The 18,669-nt window shown below is 32.6% G+C and overlaps 2 protein-coding genes across 4 annotated transcripts; both read left to right on the plus strand.

Moving 5' to 3' along the window:
• The first annotated feature begins 811 nt into the window (after positions 1-811).
• LOC129309263 (E3 ubiquitin-protein ligase AIRP2-like) lies at positions 812-3,509 on the plus strand. The gene is made up of 5 exons (XM_054950752.1): positions 812-1,208; positions 1,617-1,779; positions 2,071-2,137; positions 2,263-2,503; positions 3,065-3,509. The coding sequence occupies exons 1-5, from the start codon at positions 1,120-1,122 to the stop codon at positions 3,273-3,275; spliced, it is 771 nt and encodes a 256-aa protein (XP_054806727.1). The 5' UTR covers positions 812-1,119; the 3' UTR covers positions 3,276-3,509.
• Positions 3,510-10,310: 6,801 nt separating this feature from the next.
• LOC129309624 (trans-Golgi network-localized SYP41-interacting protein 1-like) lies at positions 10,311-18,113 on the plus strand. Of its 3 annotated transcripts, none has more exons than XM_054951265.1 (9): positions 10,311-10,496; positions 10,615-10,909; positions 11,017-11,355; positions 11,429-14,533; positions 14,794-15,619; positions 15,699-16,345; positions 16,964-17,108; positions 17,192-17,273; positions 17,407-18,113. In XM_054951265.1, exons 2-9 carry the CDS (start codon positions 10,664-10,666, stop codon positions 17,507-17,509), a joined length of 5,493 nt encoding a protein of 1,830 aa, XP_054807240.1. In that variant the 5' UTR covers positions 10,311-10,496; positions 10,615-10,663; the 3' UTR covers positions 17,510-18,113. The 3 variants fall into 3 exon arrangements, with proteins under 3 accessions (XP_054807240.1, XP_054807242.1, XP_054807241.1); XM_054951267.1 differs by having other exon boundaries at positions 10,621-10,909; XM_054951266.1 differs by having other exon boundaries at positions 10,645-10,909.
• Positions 18,114-18,669: the final 556 nt, after the last annotated feature.

The raw sequence follows: 18,669 nt of genomic DNA on the forward strand, positions 1-18,669 counted from the left end.
ATTGAGAGGTAAGATTTAATTAAAAATGCGTTAGATTTATAAACAGAGGGAGCATCTACCTTTTATTGTCATTATTAAAGATTGCTCCAATAAGGGTAATATTTTAAATATGTTTTTTATTCATAAGATTTTGACTCTCAATCTTATTTAAGAAAATAGGTCATTTTTACTCTACTCAACTATAATAAATAATTTATAATTTAAATTAAATTTATAATTATATTATAATGATATTGATAAGAAAGGAACATAGAATAGAAACTTAACCAACTCAAAAGAGACAATACAGTAGGAACTATAATTAAATCAGAATCCACGGCGCTAACCCACCCGAAATTATATTTTATATTTTTAATTTTTTATATGCCTTAGTTCTCATTTTACCATTCAGATTCAGGTCAAAAAAATTCTGTTTTTCCTACCCATTTCTTAACGTTGAGGGTTTCTATTTAAAAAACAAAAATTATATAAAAAATCAATATTTGACCTTCTTATTTTATACAAGATTTAATTTAATTTGAACCATTAATTTCATAAAATATATTTTTCACTAATCATTATTATTTTTTAAAAAATAAACTTAATATATCAATAGTTAAAAAATTTTAGATTTAGAAGAAGATTGAAAAAATATTTTATAAAATTGAAAAATTATAATAAAATCTTTCAAGAAGTATAAAAAATGAAAAGTGAATTTTTTAAAATGGGATTATATATTTTCTTAAAATAAGAATATACGGTGCTAAGCTTCCCAACAAATCCAAGTTATCGTCTCGTAAGTCTCGTCTCGTCACTCTATATTCGTTCTTCTACGGCAATACATACCCTTAGCCGTTTCGTCTTCGCCATCCCCACAAGAGTTATATCCAGAGCCGCCCTTCGGATCCTGAAGCAGCAAAGGTTGAAGAAAGAGAAAGCCCCTTTCGTTCCTTCGCCGATTCCTTTCTCTCTTTCTTTGTATTTTCCTTCTTTCTCTCTCCTGTTTCTGCTTTTCGCTGGAACATTATCCTTCTCTGCTTTGAAAACCCCACCACGTCTGCTGCTTTTCTAAGCCATCTTCTTCACCTAATTGCTCTCCAGTTGATTTTTCTTCATCCCCCACAAAAAGTTTTGGGAAAGATGGAAATGATGCCATACCAGCTTTCCCGATTACCTTACCAGGATTCCCTCAAAGTGCTTGAGGCTGATATTCAGCATGCCAATGCTTTGTAAGTTCAATTTAATTTCCCTTCTTCTCTTTGTTCTTTTTTTGTTTTTCTGATGATCGTGTTAATTTTGGAAAAGACTGAGGTTTGTAAGTTGGGTTCTTGTTCGTTTTAGCAGTTTTTGATCATTGTCGTTGGGAAGTTGAATTAGTCATTGCGATCAGTACCGTGGTTGATACGCTACTCGCTTTTGATTATTTTGGTTGTTCTAAACCCTGAGACGCATATGAAAGCCTTTTCGTTTGTAATTCGTCGTTTGTGGCTATTCCAACTTAAAAAGTCGATTAAATTCAACCGTATAAATGAACTCCTTCGTCGAATTTGCAGCTCATAGCCCTAATTTTATAGTCATATTGCTTGGGGGCAGTTTTTCCTCCCTCTAAATTTGGATTCTGGGTCTGTACTCTGTAGGGCTGCTGCGATTCCCAGAACCAAGGGTGGGACTCTTCTTCAAATGAAATTGGTTTACAATGACTGGGCTCCACTCTTTTTCTTCTTGCTACAGTGGATGGATTGCTCTTGCTCTTGCTTTCTTCACAGATATCTGAGTCTCTTTCATGTGCTTATCTATAAGGTAAGCTTCATTTATTGTTAGCTAGAGGAAACATGGATGATGAACATGACACTGACAAGGACAAGCACACCATCACCTGATAAAATCTAAAGTGTATGTTTGTAAATTTTGTTTTTGGTGAAAGTGTATATTTGTAATTTAAAGTGATGGACACAAGTGTTGGATATGTTTTAGACATATACAGGGCTTCTTTTGAGAAATTTGGTTGTGTATTGATCCATTGTGTTCTATTCTGGGAGAGGTTTGCTAGAGTCTTATTCCTCATGGCTCTCCTATTTTTACTTATAATAGGTTCACAAAGAGGGAAGATCAAACATATCTACTTATGGAAGAAAGGCTACCATCAGGGACTTTTATGGTGTGTGAGTTATGGACTTCCGAAAAGGAACTTTATTTTATCTTACAAAAAGAAAAAATGATTGATTGTGATGTCTTTACTAATTATATCTCGTTTTGTTTGTGTCATCCAAATTTGAATTTTAGCCGTTATATTACCATCTCTCCAGCGGCTTCATGGGAGCTTGGAGAAGTTGGAAATTTCTAAGGAAGGTTATTCTAGCATAGAAGGTTCAAGTTCTAAGAGGAAGATGATTGAAGCAGATGGGAGACTAAGCAGTGTGGACCTTGAGAGAGAGGATGAATGTGGAATTTGCTTGGAACCTTGCACCAAAATGGTTTTGCCTAATTGCTGCCATGCCATGTGTATTAAATGCTACCGCAAGTGGTAAGCGCATTATGTTCTATCTTAACCTGCAAGACGTTCTTTTAGTTTTAGTTTGTGTTTACTTCTCTGTTTATCACACATGATTCCAAAGAATCCACCATGTGAAATTCTAATTTGCAATGTTATCTAAACTAATTGGTTCGACCAGTGGAAACTGGCCTGTGCTCCTATCCGGTCATCCCCCTGGACTGGGAAGAAAGAGAACTAGTCAAGAACTGGTGAAAACTGGTTAGAACCAGTTTTCAGTTTTGAGGGAATGCATTTTTTAGTCTTCTGAAAATTTTTGAACTCTGATAGTTGGCTTTGGTCAATCTTGAACAGGAGCAGACAAGGCAATTGTATTTGTTCCAAAAGACTAATGAACAGCAAGTAAACAATTTCCAGGGATTGAATTGTGTGTATGAATGATATTCAGGATCAAATAATCAATTTTTTTATCGTTTATAAGCTGTGAGTGGTTATATTTCATTTCTCCCACCATGTGTAATGTATAGGAAAACATGTTGAGTCGTCTGTACGCAAAATGTGTTTTGAATTTTACGCTCTTTTATGTTCTTGCAGGAACACAAGGTCAGAGTCTTGTCCGTTTTGCCGCGGTAGCTTGAGGAGAGTTAATTCAGAGGACTTGTGGGTACTGACTTGTAACGAAGACGTTGTCGATTCTGAAACAGTGTCGAAAGAGGACTTGTTGCGTTTCTACCTCTACATCAATAGCTTACCTAAAGATTACCCGGATGCACTCTTCCTAATGTATTATGAATACTTGATTTGATTTTATCCATATTATGATTATGATGAAAATCATCATGTACAGGAAACGAAAGCCAGGCCGCAAATGTGAATACAGCCTGGTGCTGGGAAATGTTTCTAGACAACTCTGCATTGCTCTGATAAGATAAAGTTATGGAATTTTAGTCCATGCATATCTATGTCATTGTAGACAATTTATAATGTATATTATAGGGACCCCTTCTTCGAAGTCATCGTAGAGGACCCTTTATTCAAATCCATCTTTTACGTTACTTGTTGGAGCAGGTCTTGAATTCATGATGGTATTAAAACCCAACTTGGGTTGGCTTTTCAGACTAGTGAACCAGTCCCTTAGCTAGCTTGGTTAATAGTTTTGGATGGGTCAACTGGGTTGGATTTTATTTTATTTTTTGAGTGTGAAACGATATTGTTGAGTTTTTTTAAAAAATATGAAATCAATACGTCAAATTTGTGGTTTAATAACTTTTTTTTGTTGTTGATTGAAAAAAAAAAAGAACTCTGTTTTGTTAGATTATGTGTGATTTATGCATAAATATTTTTTTCACTTGTAAATTAATATCTTTTTCATTTAAATCTGACTTTTTTGAGGTTATAATATAGGAATGTTTTGCATACCTTAATTAAACTATATTATTTTACTTATGAGTGAATTGATCTTGGTTTAATGATGGTTGGATCATTAATTCTTGAACTATTGTTTCAACCAATTCAATAATTGATACAGTTTTTAATATCTTGTTCATGTTCAGAAATGAAAATAGGGTGCTTCTTCCTTGCCAATTGTTTTTTTGAAAGAACAACAAGTAAGGATCCTTGAAAAATATCTTAGACATTTCACAACTGAAACATTAAGAATTCATAACTGAAATATTAGGAATTTACAACTTAAAAGTCTTTACTTTGCATTAATTTCCTTGCGGGATCTTCAATTGTCACTCCCTTTTTTTAGGTTTAGTTTTCCAATTAGGAATGGAATGGAGCAACTCTTCCTTTTTAACTGCTAATTTGTTGTTTAACTCACTAATTGATCTTTTTCTGGGTTTAATTTTTATTTTCCCCTCCTTTTGTTAGCCAATGGTACTTCGTTGGTTTAGAATTTTAAAGTGCTTTTAATTAAAAAACTACACATTTTTTCTATATTTATCTTAATTTAGTATGGTGTTTTAATTAGAAATTTTTTTTAATCACACAAGTACACTCCTCAAGTAAGTGCCTTTTTTTGAAAAAAAAATTGTTATTTACATTTTGAAAGATTTAAAATGCCAAATATTTTTAACATGATATTTCATAAAAAAGTATCTTATAATACTGCACCGAGTTTCCATTTCGTAGCCTTACTACAACTTTCTTGGCATAACTATGTGAGAAAATGATAATTAGAAATTCTATAAGAATATTAATGACAATTACATGCACTAAATTATTAAAATATCAATAACAAACCATGGTCCTTATTTATAATAAATTATTTTTTATTGATTGGCTTGAAATTTACAACAAATTTTAATAAATTTTCAACTAAAACTACAAAGTTTCCAACAGTCTTTTGTTGATTTCATAAGGTATAGCAAAAAATCATGAGCAATTGACTTTTGATTTATTTCATAATTGACTTTTGTAAATTATCAATTGATGTTATAAATAATTCTAAGTGTATGTAGTAAATTTTTCAAGTAATTTATTTATATATTAAAAGTAAAAAATATAAATAATTGGCTTATGATTTACAACTAACACTTACAAATTTTTAACTAACATTACAAATAATTTTAAGTATATTTATTTAATTTTTCAAATAATTTATCTGTATATTGACAATAAAAAATTAAAATTATTAATTAATTTTTATAAATTTTCAACTAACATTCAAAATAGTTTCAGTTGTAATTGGTAGATTTTTCAAGATTTTTTTTAATTGTAAGTAAGAATCATGTTTTTTTTTTGGATTTTAATCATTGAAACTCTATAATTATTATTAATATTTCTTATAGGCTCCCTAATTCTTATTTCCCCTAACTATTTCCTGTTTGTGATTTATACATGTAGCATTCATGGAGCCTGAAAATTGTGTTTGAACAGCTCATGCTGACTTCATCGAGAATCTGCTCTTTTATTTTCTTCATTTGTTCACTTCAGATTATATCTTTGGCGAATTCAGAGTCCAGGTGGGTGTCATTATTATATACTCTGTGAGGGACAGTTGAAAATCGAATCTTCTTTTATAAATATTCAAATCTAAACCAGAAATCACATTGAAACATGATATTAAATATAGTAATAATATGTGGCATTGAAGCATTGACGTGGACGGATAAGCCCACAAATTCGGCCAATTTTAGAATGGGCATTACATTTAATGTGGGACGAATTGACGAAATTGGCCGAACATTGCTTCGTTTTGGTTTCAACGTTCAAAGCAATCTTTTGTGCTGTTGACATGATAAACGACAAGTCATTGAATCATTATTCCTAGAGTTGTTTTCGTTGAAGAGGACTGGTCAATTGTGATGCTGAGTTTCTTGCTTTTCAAGTAATTCATTGAGCGTTCAACAAATTTTCGTGGGGATGTTTTGGTTCTATTTATATGGTAAAAAAAAATAGTTAAATTTAATTTCATTTATAAGGCTGTTTATTTTTTTTATATTTTTTTTTTACTTTTGTACACTTATTAAATGTTAAAAAATTATTTAAAAAATCTTTTTTATTCTTATCAAGGATAGAGATGGAAAGTTATTGAATTTTGAAACAGAACTAATGAGATTTAATTTTTTTTTTCAGTAAAATATGAAAGAAGTAATTTAAAAATAAGAATAGAGGAAGCAATTGTTATGTTTGGATGAATTAGTTATTTATTGCAACCATGTTGCTCATTTTTTCAAACTATAATATAAGTCATTGTTAATTAGGTTACATTTCTTATAAAAGTTGGTTAAAATATGGATTTTTTAAAATTTTATATATTTTTTCAATCATGCTCTTGAGTATAATAAATATAAAATTTGATTTATTCAAAAACTTGTATTAATTATTTAATAAAGTAAGGATATAATTGAAAAATATATATAACACCTACCTAATTGCCTATGTTTTGAATAAAGTAAAGCTCTTAGAAAATAACTTATATTATGGTCTGGAGGGAGTAATATAAAGGTTGCTCAGGATTATGAATTTATATTGAAATTTGGTTATGTAATGAATTCACGATGTTTTCACAATTTCATTGGTGTATTAAGTTATTATTGAGGAGATCATTTATTTGACATGAGAAATTGAGGGGAATCAATGATAATTCCTGATATTGCGTGTTAAGCTAAATGCATGAAAAGTTAAAAGAAGGGATTATAAAATAAGATTTGAGTTTTTTCAAGTTTAATTAATTAATTTAGAGGGTCCAAATTCAAATATATATTATTAAAAATGATATTTTTCATATTTTTTTTCATTTTTTATAAATTTATTTTCTATGTGCCAAAACATATCCCGCATATTTTTTGTTTTTGAACAACAATCAATTTGTTAAAATAAAGAGAGAATTACTTTGATGTCACTCATAATACAATTAAATACTACAAAGTCAACTAACAACTTAGTAAAAAAGATTTACTTAATTGTTAATGAATTTTGTAATATTTAAATGTGTTGTGTAGGATTTGTATGTAATTGTTTTAAAATAACACAATTACAATGAAGGAACATGGCCCAGATGATTAACGAACAAATCTCCCAGGCCGAGGCAGAGCCGCAGACACAAACATACCCATTGTTCAAAACTAAGGGAAAGAAAGAAAAGAAAAGAAACAAACCAAAACAAAAAACAAAAAAAAAAAACAAAAACAAAAATGACACAAAAATCAAGCAGACGGAAACATAAGCTAAACAACAAAACACGATGATGGCCTTCAAAACTTCTATGCAAGTTGAGCAGTTGAAGTGTTACACCCCAAATTAATGATATATTTTTTAAATTTTATTAATTATATTTTAAAAGATTTAAAATATCTTATATTTTTTAATATAATATTTTTAAAAAATATCTTATAATATTAACTGAAGTAGTATTTATTGTCAAGTTCTCCAATTAAATAGTGGCGGACGTACATATGGTTGAGGGTGGGCAATTAGCGCCCTCAATTTGAAAAAAATTATAACAAGGAGGTTGGAGTTTTAAATAATGGCAAACTAAAATGTATGAGTTTAAAAATATTGGAGTCTTTTATGTTTCACTTAAGCTTAATAAATTTAAATTTTGAATTCATTATATTTAAATTTAGATTATTTGTGCAAGAATATAATTTTAATTTTCTTTTTTAATATTTTACAAAATTAAAGTCAAACTAAATAATAAATAATCCTAATAAAAATGAAATGTAAAATTTTAAAGCATACAAAAATTAAACGAAGATCAAAAGACAAGAAGATGAAGAGACTCTTTGCTAAGGAACAGAATTTGAGATAAGAGACAGTAAATGGAGTGAAAATGTGAGACTGAGTGTGAGAAATTGAGGACAACCTCCAAAAAATAGGTTGAAGGAGAGGGAGAACTAAAATTTTTGCTATTGTTTAAAGCGATCTCAAGTCTCAATTTTGTAATAACATTCTTCAATGAAATTAATGATACTTGAAAATTAACTCAAAATTTATATCATTGACATGCATAGTAGTGTTAAATTTGCATCTTTGATAAAAGTTTCTAGTCTTGTTGAGAATTAACCACATGTATGTTTCTTTTAGAATGGAAGATGGAGACAAAGAAGCCATTTATTTCACGGTCATACTTGATGATGTGTTTAAGAGATACAAATGTCACTCGTTCATTGGAAAACTGGATATTAAGTAGTGTCTCCTTTTTTAAATATATATACAAAAATTACATTATTTTTTTATAAGAAAAACAATAATTTTCAAAAAATATTTATGAGATATTTCTCTGATTATCTGTTCTTTTTTATTGTAAGGTCTATGGTTGTTATATCCTTGTTCATGCATATAGATGTTTTAAAAAACTAAGTCTTTTACATGTTTGGCTTTCAAATCTCAAATCCTACATGATATTTCTATGTAGATTGATTTTCTCAAAAAAGTTTAATGAAAATTAATTCATTTCCTTGCTCTTGGGACTTTTTATACCAGATTCTGAACCAGTTATTGAACTGTTTCCTTACTTGACTGATGTCAATTTCAAAGTTACATCGTATCTACGTGATCAAAATTATAATAACTTCAGATTTTTGTTGGTTTGTTGTTCAAGTTGCTGATGTTTTATTCTTGTTCTTGTTGTTTCAGTTTTTCTCACTCAAGCCTGTAATGTTGTGTCTGTTTCTTGCATTGGCGTGACTGTAATGCTGTGTCACCCTGGGCTTTTGGAACTTATGTTTTAAAGGCATTTTTTGTTTGTTCTCATTTTATAGTTAATAGTATTTGACTTTGTTTAAAAAAATGACATCTTTCTTCAATTTTCCTTTAAATAATACAACAACAACAACAAGCCTTTATCCCACTAGGTGGGGTTGGCTACATGGATTGCAAGACGTCATTGTGCTCTATCATTTATCAAGCTTTTAGGAATATTATTAATTAAGAGATCGTATTTAACAACTTCCAAGAGTATTCTCTTAGGTCTTCCTCTACCTCTCTTAATCTGACTCAAAGTTATATGTTCCACCCTTCTCACTGGTGCCTCCCTTGGTCTTCTTTGTACATGCCCAAACCATTTCAACCAATTTTCTACTATTTTTTCCTCAATAGGTGCTATCCTCACTTTTTCACGTACGTGCTCATTTCGAATTTTATCTTTACGTGTATGTCCGCACATCCATCGTAACATTCTCATCTCTGCTACTCCAACTTTATGCTCTTACTGTCCCGTTAGAGCCCAGCATTCACTACTATATAACATTGCCGGTCTGATAGCAGTGCGATAAAACTTTTCTTTAAGTTTATTAGGCACCTTACGGTCGCAAATAACTCCTTTAACTTTTCTCCAATTAAACCATCCAACTTGAATTCTATGTGAAATATCATTTTGAATAATGGCTCCCAAATATCTAAACTTTTTCACTTGAGATATAATTTGATCTCCCAATTTCACTTGCAAATTATTATCGAATAGCCCTTTACCAAATTTACAATATAAATATTCCGTCTTACTTCTACTCAGACGAAAATCTTTCGACTCCAATGTCCTCCTCCATAACTCAAGTTTGCAATTAACCTCTTTTCTTGTCTTTGCTATAAGAACTATATCATTCGCGAAGAGCATACATTTAGGAATTTTTCCTTGAATATATTCCATCAAAACATTTAAGATCAAACGTCTATTGTCCATGTTCATGATAGATTCAATAAAGTTTTACATTGGCTGGTGATGGCCTAACACAACCCTCCTCCTTTACCCGGGCTTGGGACCAGCTATAAACGTCTATTATTCTCTTTAAATAATAATATCATTAAATTAAAAAAAATGAAAGATTAAAAATAAAATTATTTTTTTTAATTTTAGATACAATTATTAAAATTAACTAAGGGTTTGTTTGCTTGCTATTTTTAATTTTTTTATTTTAAAAACAGAAAAATTTTAAAACTTGTTTGAATTAATATTTTTGATTTAATTATTTTTAAAACTGTTTTCATTTTTTGTTTTTAAAAACAATAAAAGTTCAAGTTGTTTTCTTTTTTTATTTTAAAAATATACCACATTTAATTATTAAAAATTACAGTTATTTTGATTAATTTTTATACAAAATCATCATTATTAACCATCTATAATTATTACTATTAATCTATTTTTTAATTTTAAAATTATTTTTAAATTAACATAACCAAATGAATTTTTATTATTTTATTTTAAAAACTGTATTATAAAATAATTTTTACAAATAAAAAGGGAGAATAAAAATCAGACAGGTCTTAAATTTCTTAAATTTTTATTTTTTTAAAGGAGGGAACTAATTAAAATTTAAAAAGGCGTCGGCTGAGGGGGAAAAAAAAAAAATTGAAAGGCAAACGACAAATGCAGGGCCTGATCTTGTGGCGCCAAGTGACAACCAACCCAGGGCAACCAAATAACTGAACACGATCTCTCTTTCTTTCTCTATTCAAGAAAAAAGAGAAACGAGGTTCCAAATTTCGATTTACACATTCAGGTACTCAAGTTTGCTTCGCATTCTCTCGGAATTCTCGAATCGGTCACTCTTCGAGCCAGACAATCATTTCTCCAGTTTCGGTAATTTAATGTCTTTGGTCCGTTCAGTTGATAAGTTTATCATCTCTCGGCTTGAGTTTTGGTTTTTAATTGTATCTCTCAATTTCAATATATATGCACACGCGAGCGCACTTACTAGATGCAGATCTGAATCTCGTTTGCGAGGCAGTTCGATCATGATCGTCTGAATGTCTGAGAATCTCGAGCATAAGATAGTGAATCACGAGTCAGGACAGCATTCCGAAGGCTATGAAGCTGCTGGAGGAAGCCAAGAGCAAAATGTAGAGGGGATCTCAAATGAAAATGAATATCTGGCAATGAATCCGGATACTTCTGGAGCATCTGATTTGGGGCATGACCATGCGGCCAAAACTGAAGAACAATCAAATGGAACTATCCAATCCCCACCTGAACCCTCCACTGATAGTAATCAGGTACAGAAGCTATGGAAATTAAATTAGACGGATGCTAATTTTTCATTCAAATATCGAGTAGATAGCCTATCTATTGTGTGTTACATTGTTGAAACTGTTTGGCGCAGATAGAAAGTGTTGATCTGGATAATGCGGCTTTGATAGGTACAGCACGAGAAGATCACGTTGACAAGAGATCTACGGATACTGCAAAAGACGATGCATTTGTTGATTACCCAAACGGGCTTAACACGTACGATGTTAGGAAAATTGATACGAAGGAAGAAGTGGAAGTAGGAGAAGCGAAAGAGAAATCTGAAGCAAATCGGACTCTACAACGGCCGAGTTATTCTGGTGAACTGGGCAATGAGGTAAGAGATGGTTACCTGACACACCAGCAAGAACAGTCGCAGCATTCAATGGTCAAGACCGTTACTGATGAAGATAGTATTGCGCAACAATACAAGGTCCATTGCGTAATATTAATTTTTCTGTTCAAATTCTGTATCGATTAGACAATTAATGTTGTTTGTGATGCAGGAAGAAAGAGAAACTTTAGCCCAAGTTGTGCTCAATCTTCACCGTCAGCTAAAGGCTCTCGCTGGTGAGGAGTCATTGCCAAATGACGCTAATGTTGAAGTTAGGGATCAGGAGGTTCAAATGGCTAATATTCCAACGAAGGAACTGATGAATGAATGCTTGGAGTTTGCTATAACTACTTCTGAAGAACGATCAAACGCTGAGGCTACCATGAGGCACCTTCAATCCCTTCTTTCAATGAAAGATAAAGAGATACTAGATCTTAATACAAAGGTTGCTGTTTCATTAGTATCACAAGATGTCGCTGAATGCGTTGCATCTTCCTTTGACTCAAATGAGAAGAATTCAGAAGTTCAGCTTGAAAAGTATCGTAATATTGAGATTGTGATGGATAAAATAATACTCTCAATTGCAACAGTAGTCAATCAAGAGCAAGTATTGGATGATTCTGTTAGTGGCAAAATAGTTCATATTGAAAAAGGAACTTCTCTTTTGATTGAAAACTATAATCAAATCAAGTCTGAAATTGAACAATTTGCGCAATCGTTCTCTAAGGTAGCATTGGATACAAGGGAGAACTGTGCTAACAACATCCTTGTCGCTGCTTGTGATGAATTACTAGGGCTCAAGAGAAAGGAAGCAGAACTCGTTGAAAAAGTAGCTCATTTAGATGATGAAAATCAGGAAATGGTGGAAGAACTTGATAAGGTGAGGGCACTGACAAGGACGTTGAATGCAGAACTTGAGAATATGAAAACGGAACTCGAGCAGTATAAGGTTAATTATGCCAACACCAAAGAAAAGCTTAGTAAGGCAGTGGGAAAAGGAAAGGCATTGATACTGAAGCGTGAGACATTAAAGCAGTCTCTTGTTGCTAAATCCACTGAGCTTGAGGCCTGTTTGATGGAGTTGAAAGAGAAGTCAGATATGCTAGAAGCTGCTGAAATTACAAAAGAGGAGTTAGTCCGGAGTGAAAATATGATTGCATTCCTGAAGAATTCCTTAGAACAAAGTAATACATTTTTTGAAAAAGCAAAAGAAATCTTGTCAGAAACTGAACCTGATAAACCTGAATTGTCAGATGAGCAGGAGAGATTAAGATGGCTTGTGGATGATAGAAATATGCTCAAGGATGCATTCCTAGAGTTCGAAAAATTGCAGGATGCTCTATCTTTGATGGACATGCCAGAACCTGTCTCATCATCAAATTTAGAATCTCAAATAAATTGGCTCAGTGGCTTTTTTCGAAGTGCCAGGGATGATATGAATGTTTTGCATGAAGAAATTTCTACGATTAAGGGATCAGCCCAAGACTGTATAGACCACTTAAGTCTATCACTTTTGATGGGATTCCAGGAAAAATATTACCTTCAAGCCGAATTGGCTAATTTGAGGGACAAATATGGGGAGATTTTTCAAAAGAGTCTTCAGATTTCACAAGAGAAGGATTATATTGTGAAAACCTTAGTTGAGCTCTCCAACATTAACATGGCAGATAATAATATTGACCTATTTTCTTCTGATACATTTGCGATCATTAACCTCTGCTTCCAAATGATAAAACAACATAGAGGTCCGTCCCCTGAAATGCTAGAAAGAATTAAAAGTCTCTTGTATCTTAAAGACAGTGAATTAACACTCTATGGGGATGTACTAGAAGACGAGATTCTGATTAGATCTGAGATGAATAAGCTGTCAAATGAGTTGAAAGTGGCACGTGAGGAAATTCTAAGATTGAAAGAAGAGAAGGGCTCCCTACAGAAAGATCTTGGACGATCTGAGGAGAAGGCAGCTCTGCTTAGGGATAAATTATCCATGGCAGTTAACAAAGGCAAAGGGTTAGTTCAAGACAGGGACAACCTAAAAAGTTTTCTAGATGAAAAGACCTTGGGGATTGAGCAGTTAAAGCTTGATATTCAAAATCAAGAATCTGTAATTTCCAATTACAGGGAACAGATTAATAGATTATCTCAGGAGTTGGAAAGCATTCCAAAGCTGAAGTCTGATCTTCTGTCAATGGAAAATGAAAGGAATCAATTTGAGCAGTTCTTGTTAGAGAGAAATAACCTGTTACAGAGACTGGCAGAGTCGATAAATGGTATAGTTCTTCCAGTTGATTTAGTATTTGAAAAACCTGTGCAAAAGGTGAGGTGGCTTGCTGGTTATGTCAGTGAATGTTTGAATGCCAAACTACTTGCAGAGAAAGAGTTGCAGCTAGTAAAGGAGGGAGCCAGTGTTTCTGAAAGAATATCAGCTGAAGCCCAGGAAAATGTTAAATCCATGGAGAAAGCATTATCTTCTTCAGAGAATAGTATTTTTCAACTTGCTGAAGAAAAGAGGGAATTAGAAGTTGAGAAAATGAACGTTCAGGAGGAATTACAGAAAGTGAAAGAAGAAGCTGCTGAGGTTTGCATGAGTGTGATATCACTTAAAGATACATTATTACAGACAGAAAATTCTATTTATATTCTCTCCAATGAAAAGGAGCAGGATCAAGACAATAGGGAAGCTGTAGATACGGACTTAGAGAGAGTTAAAGAAGAAGCTACACCACAAACATGTAAACTAGCGGATGCCAGGAAAAATATAGAGGATATAGAAAATGCACTATCTGGGGTTAAGAGTGATGTTATTTTGTTGACCGGAAAACATAATAATGATCAAATTATCAAGACCAACATGGAAAATGAGTTGGAAAAATGGCAAGATGAAGCTGATTATCAGGCTCGGAAATTGAAGGATTCATCTGAAACTATCAAATCCTTGAACGATGCATTGCTGAAAGCACAAGATGATATTTCTATCCTTGAAGATGCAAATAAACTTGCTAAAGAGGAGATATCAACACTCCAACTCAAGTTAAATTCATGCCTTGATGAGTTAGCTGGTAAGGGCCGCAGCTTTCATAATGAATCTGTTGAGCTCATTGGATTCCTCAACGATTTACAAGTTCTTATTAAAGAGGATACTTTATCTCCCAGAGTAAAACAAAGTCTGGAAAAGAAATTTGAGAGCCTGAAGACCATGGATCTCCTTATTGAAAATACCAGGGACCGTATTTATGACATGACTGGCATGGAACCTAAAAGACATCTTACTCTAGACGTAATAGTGACTTTACCTTTTCTTTATTATTTCTTATTGTTTCTCTCAAGCGACAATCTTTTGACTTGCACACGTATGCCCCCATAGGCTGTGTGTTTTATTTGAAATTAAATGTCTTAGCCCTTAAAATATCTTATATATCTTTTTTCCTTTTTATTTTAGATTTTCTCTCCATTGGTTAACTTATTGACTATTATTAACCGAATGCCATTTTTGTTATTTTCTTTTCTAAATATGTATTTTATAATTTTTTACCCCAGGAAGATTTGCTTGTGAGAAAAGATTTGTCCAATGGCATTGAAAGGTTTGACGACAAATCTGAAAACAGTGAGATAAATGATGCTGATATTGATGGTATAATTTCGTTATTTGGAAAACTAGTGAAAGAGTTTCAGGTGAGAAACAAACTCATTGCTGAAAAGTTTGATGCTTTCTCTGTTTGTATCGACGAGTTAGTCACTCTTCTTTCAGCAAAACTACAAGAACTAAAGACTGATGTGGAAACTACCTTTAAGTACATGGAAACTCTGAAAGAAAAAGCAAATACCATGGAAATATTAAGAGATAAGAAGGAAAAAACTATTGACACTTTAGAGAATGATATTGAAATTTTGATGTCTGCGTGCATTGATTCAACCAGAGAACTTCAGATAGAAATTGAAAGGCATGTTATGGAATCAGATTCCAATTTTGAGGTGGAAAAATTTAAAAATGAAAAAGATGTACAAGAAAGCAATCAGCAGAACAACAAATATATGGAAGCAGCACAAAAGTTGATAAATGCTACTAGAATAACTCAAACTTTTTTGAAACAATTTGAACTAAGAAGCAAGGAGGTAGCTGCTACAGTAGAAGATCTGCAGAATAGGTTGAATGGAACAAGAGTTGATTTGGATATGGTCGTTGAAGAAAGAGATCTTAATCAAAATAGATCTGTACAACTAGAGTCTGATATACAAGTACTACGAAGTTCAAGCAGGGAGCTTAGAAATGATTTAGCGGATTATCATGCCTTACAAGACAAGTTAAAAGAAAAAGAGACAGAAATTTTATCATTGCATAGTACTTTATCAGCAAAAGAACAAGGTAAATGTTGGAATCTTTCTTGACTTAAATATTGGCTTTTTTTTTCATTGCTCGTATATGATATGATGTCTTTTTTCAGGGACAGAGAGATCTCTCCTTTCCACATCTGAGGTTAGGGCCCTTTCTGGCGAGATAGATAAGATTGAAATACCTGTCATGGAGTCAGAAGAAGATATGGAGTCCCATACTTCAGCCACTGTAGAGAAGCTTTTTCACATCATTGATTTTGTTACTAGTTTGGAGCAACATATGAATTCTTTGTCTCGTGACAAAGAAGAGCTGCATTTAACCATTGACAAAAAAGTTCTTGAAGTTAAGCGTCTGAAGGCGGAACTCAACCAACTTAATAGAGATTGGGAAGATTCCAAAAATGGGAAGAATGATGACTCTGAGCTTACCTTTTCTTTGGAGAAAATACTAGATATGTTGGGAGGCAGTGATTGGAACGAAGACAAAAAGTCCGCAGGTGTGAAGGGACTAATGACAGTACTGGACAAGCAGGTTGCGACTATTCTTCTAGTATCTGAAAAATTAAAAGCTAGAGACCAGGAACTGAGTAGTAAGTTGCTTGGTAGCCAGAAGGTCATTGATGAATTAACGACCAAGGTCAAGTTACTTGAACATTCACTTCAAAATGGGACTTCTCAGCCAGAGATTCATCAAGAAAGGAGCGTATTTGAAGTAGCCTCATTACCCGTTGCATCTGAGATATCTGAAATTGAAAAGGTGGTTAAAGTTATGCTTCATAATCATGTTAACAGAGTCCATTCTCAAATGTTAATGTTGACATAATTGGATTATACTGTATATCATCCCCATCTAAGTTTGACTCCAATGTCAACTTGAATAGTTGGAACTGACACATATGAATTATATTCTTAAAAATCCATATACTATGTTAATACATGGGTCTATATCTACTATTCTTCTTGTTTCTCCATTTTCTATTTGATGTTCCTTCATCTGATTAGCTTTGACTGCTTACTGCATCCATACGAGTTTTTTGGGAAGAAATACAATGCCTGATGCTTTGTCTAGAAAGATTTTTTTTCATTGCATTTGAGACCTATTTCATAGAACACTGAATTCTTAACATCATACCACTGAAAAGCTCCTCTATACAGTAGAGTAAGCAGGAGGGATATTCAATTAAACTCACATCATTTGAAGTTTTCATCTATATCAAATCGGATTCTATGTTGGCTGAAGATGCATAATTTTTGTCTCTGGGCTAGTTGCCGATTGACTATCATCCCATGTATCAATATTTGATGTCTAAAAAGGTGGTTTGGTGGAAGTTAGTCTATGAAGTTGCATGTGTAAAAATTTTGTTTCCTTTTACAGGGATCCCTTGGAATGAAAGCAAAATCTTCTATCCCACCGGCTTCTCACATGCTAAATATGCGAAAAGGGTCTACTGACCATCTTGCAGTTGATATTGATTCAGAATCTAATAGCTTAATCAAAGAAGCTAATATTGATGATAAAGGTAATTATGAGATTCCAATTACTCAAATATGCTTCATATATTACAACAAAAATTGAAAGACTTAACTCTAGATTGTTGTACAGGGCATCTATTCAAGTCTCTCAACACAACTGGATTTGTACCCAAACGAGGAAAGTTAATTGCAGATCGTTTGGATGGAATCTGGTAAGTGTTTCTCTAGTCGTTTGTCTCACGAACTGTTGATTCTCTCCAATCATGAGCGATGAAACTTGAAATGCAAATGTAAAATCTCAAGTCTCAAATGCAGTACTTCCCAATAATTAACTTGTTTCTGCAGGGTATCTAGTGGTCAGGCTCTCATGAGTCGTCCCAGAGCAAGGTTAGGAGTTATTGGTTATTTGTTCATCTTGCATGTATGGCTATTGGGAACGATCTTGTAGTTGTAGAGGAAGTTGTCATCATCATCATCATCCATCTCAGCAGCTAGGTTGCATAGATACAGGTACGAGTATCCGATACGATACAGCATGATACGGGGATACGGCAAATTTTCAAAATTTTAGGATACGGGTACAGGGATATTTATAATGTATATTTCAACATTTTATGATATAAGTATAGGTATTTTGATTTTTAAACAAGAATTTCTATAGTAATATAAAGATATTTATAGTAATTAACTAAAATATTAAGTATTTTTCCAAGTTTTTAAGTGATATAGTAAGAAGTTATTGAAAAAAAATCATATCACAAATGTTAGAATCTGGGATACGTATGCAGAAGTATCCTACAAGTATCGTATCGGATACGTATCGGATACGGGTACGTTTACTTTTTTGAAGTATCCGTGCTAAATAGTCAGCAGTGCAACACTATATACCTAACCAGAGCTGTCTACTTGTCATGACTCCCTTGCTTTGCAATTCAACAGTGACATTTCAATTCTGAATTTTCAAATTGTATATATATCATGAAACATTGATGCTTCAAAAGATCGTAATTTGTTTGTAATTTTTTATAGTCACTATCCCATTTTGTTCTCTACATTGGCATTTTATGGGTTCAAAGAATGCAGTTTTTTATGTGTTTGGGGATATTTTAGAGACTAGTTTAATTCATGATAGAAGATGATGATACAATCTTATTGACAATGCTTCTCTTTTATCTATACTCCTCGTGTAGGATCTTTTTTAGTTCGTTTTCTGTGCATGTTATCAGATATTTGTGTTTACCAATATTTTGGATCACTAAATTAGTTTTGTTCATGTGGATATTGTGATGCTGTGGACACTGTACTTTAAGCATAGGAAAGGATCAATCTGCAAATAATTGCTTCTGGGGGAAGTACTTGGTTCAAAACTACAATGCTTCATTGCAACAGTACAACATCAATCCTTTGTTATTTATCTATTCTTGAATTGAATGAGTGCCATTAAATATGAGAGAGAGAGAGAGAGAGAGAGAGAGAGAGAGAACTGGCATGATTACAACTATACATAATATAAAAGTTTTATAGTTGTAGGACATGAACAGTTTTAACAATTTTTATCATATAGGATTCACACTAGCTGTAAATTATAAATTAAAGAACCTAGAGTTA

Source organism: Prosopis cineraria, unplaced genomic scaffold (genome assembly GCF_029017545.1).
Source record: "Prosopis cineraria cultivar Desert tree isolate PC_DT_omini unplaced genomic scaffold, ASM2901754v1 PC4, whole genome shotgun sequence".
Taxonomy (NCBI): domain Eukaryota; kingdom Viridiplantae; phylum Streptophyta; class Magnoliopsida; order Fabales; family Fabaceae; genus Prosopis; species Prosopis cineraria.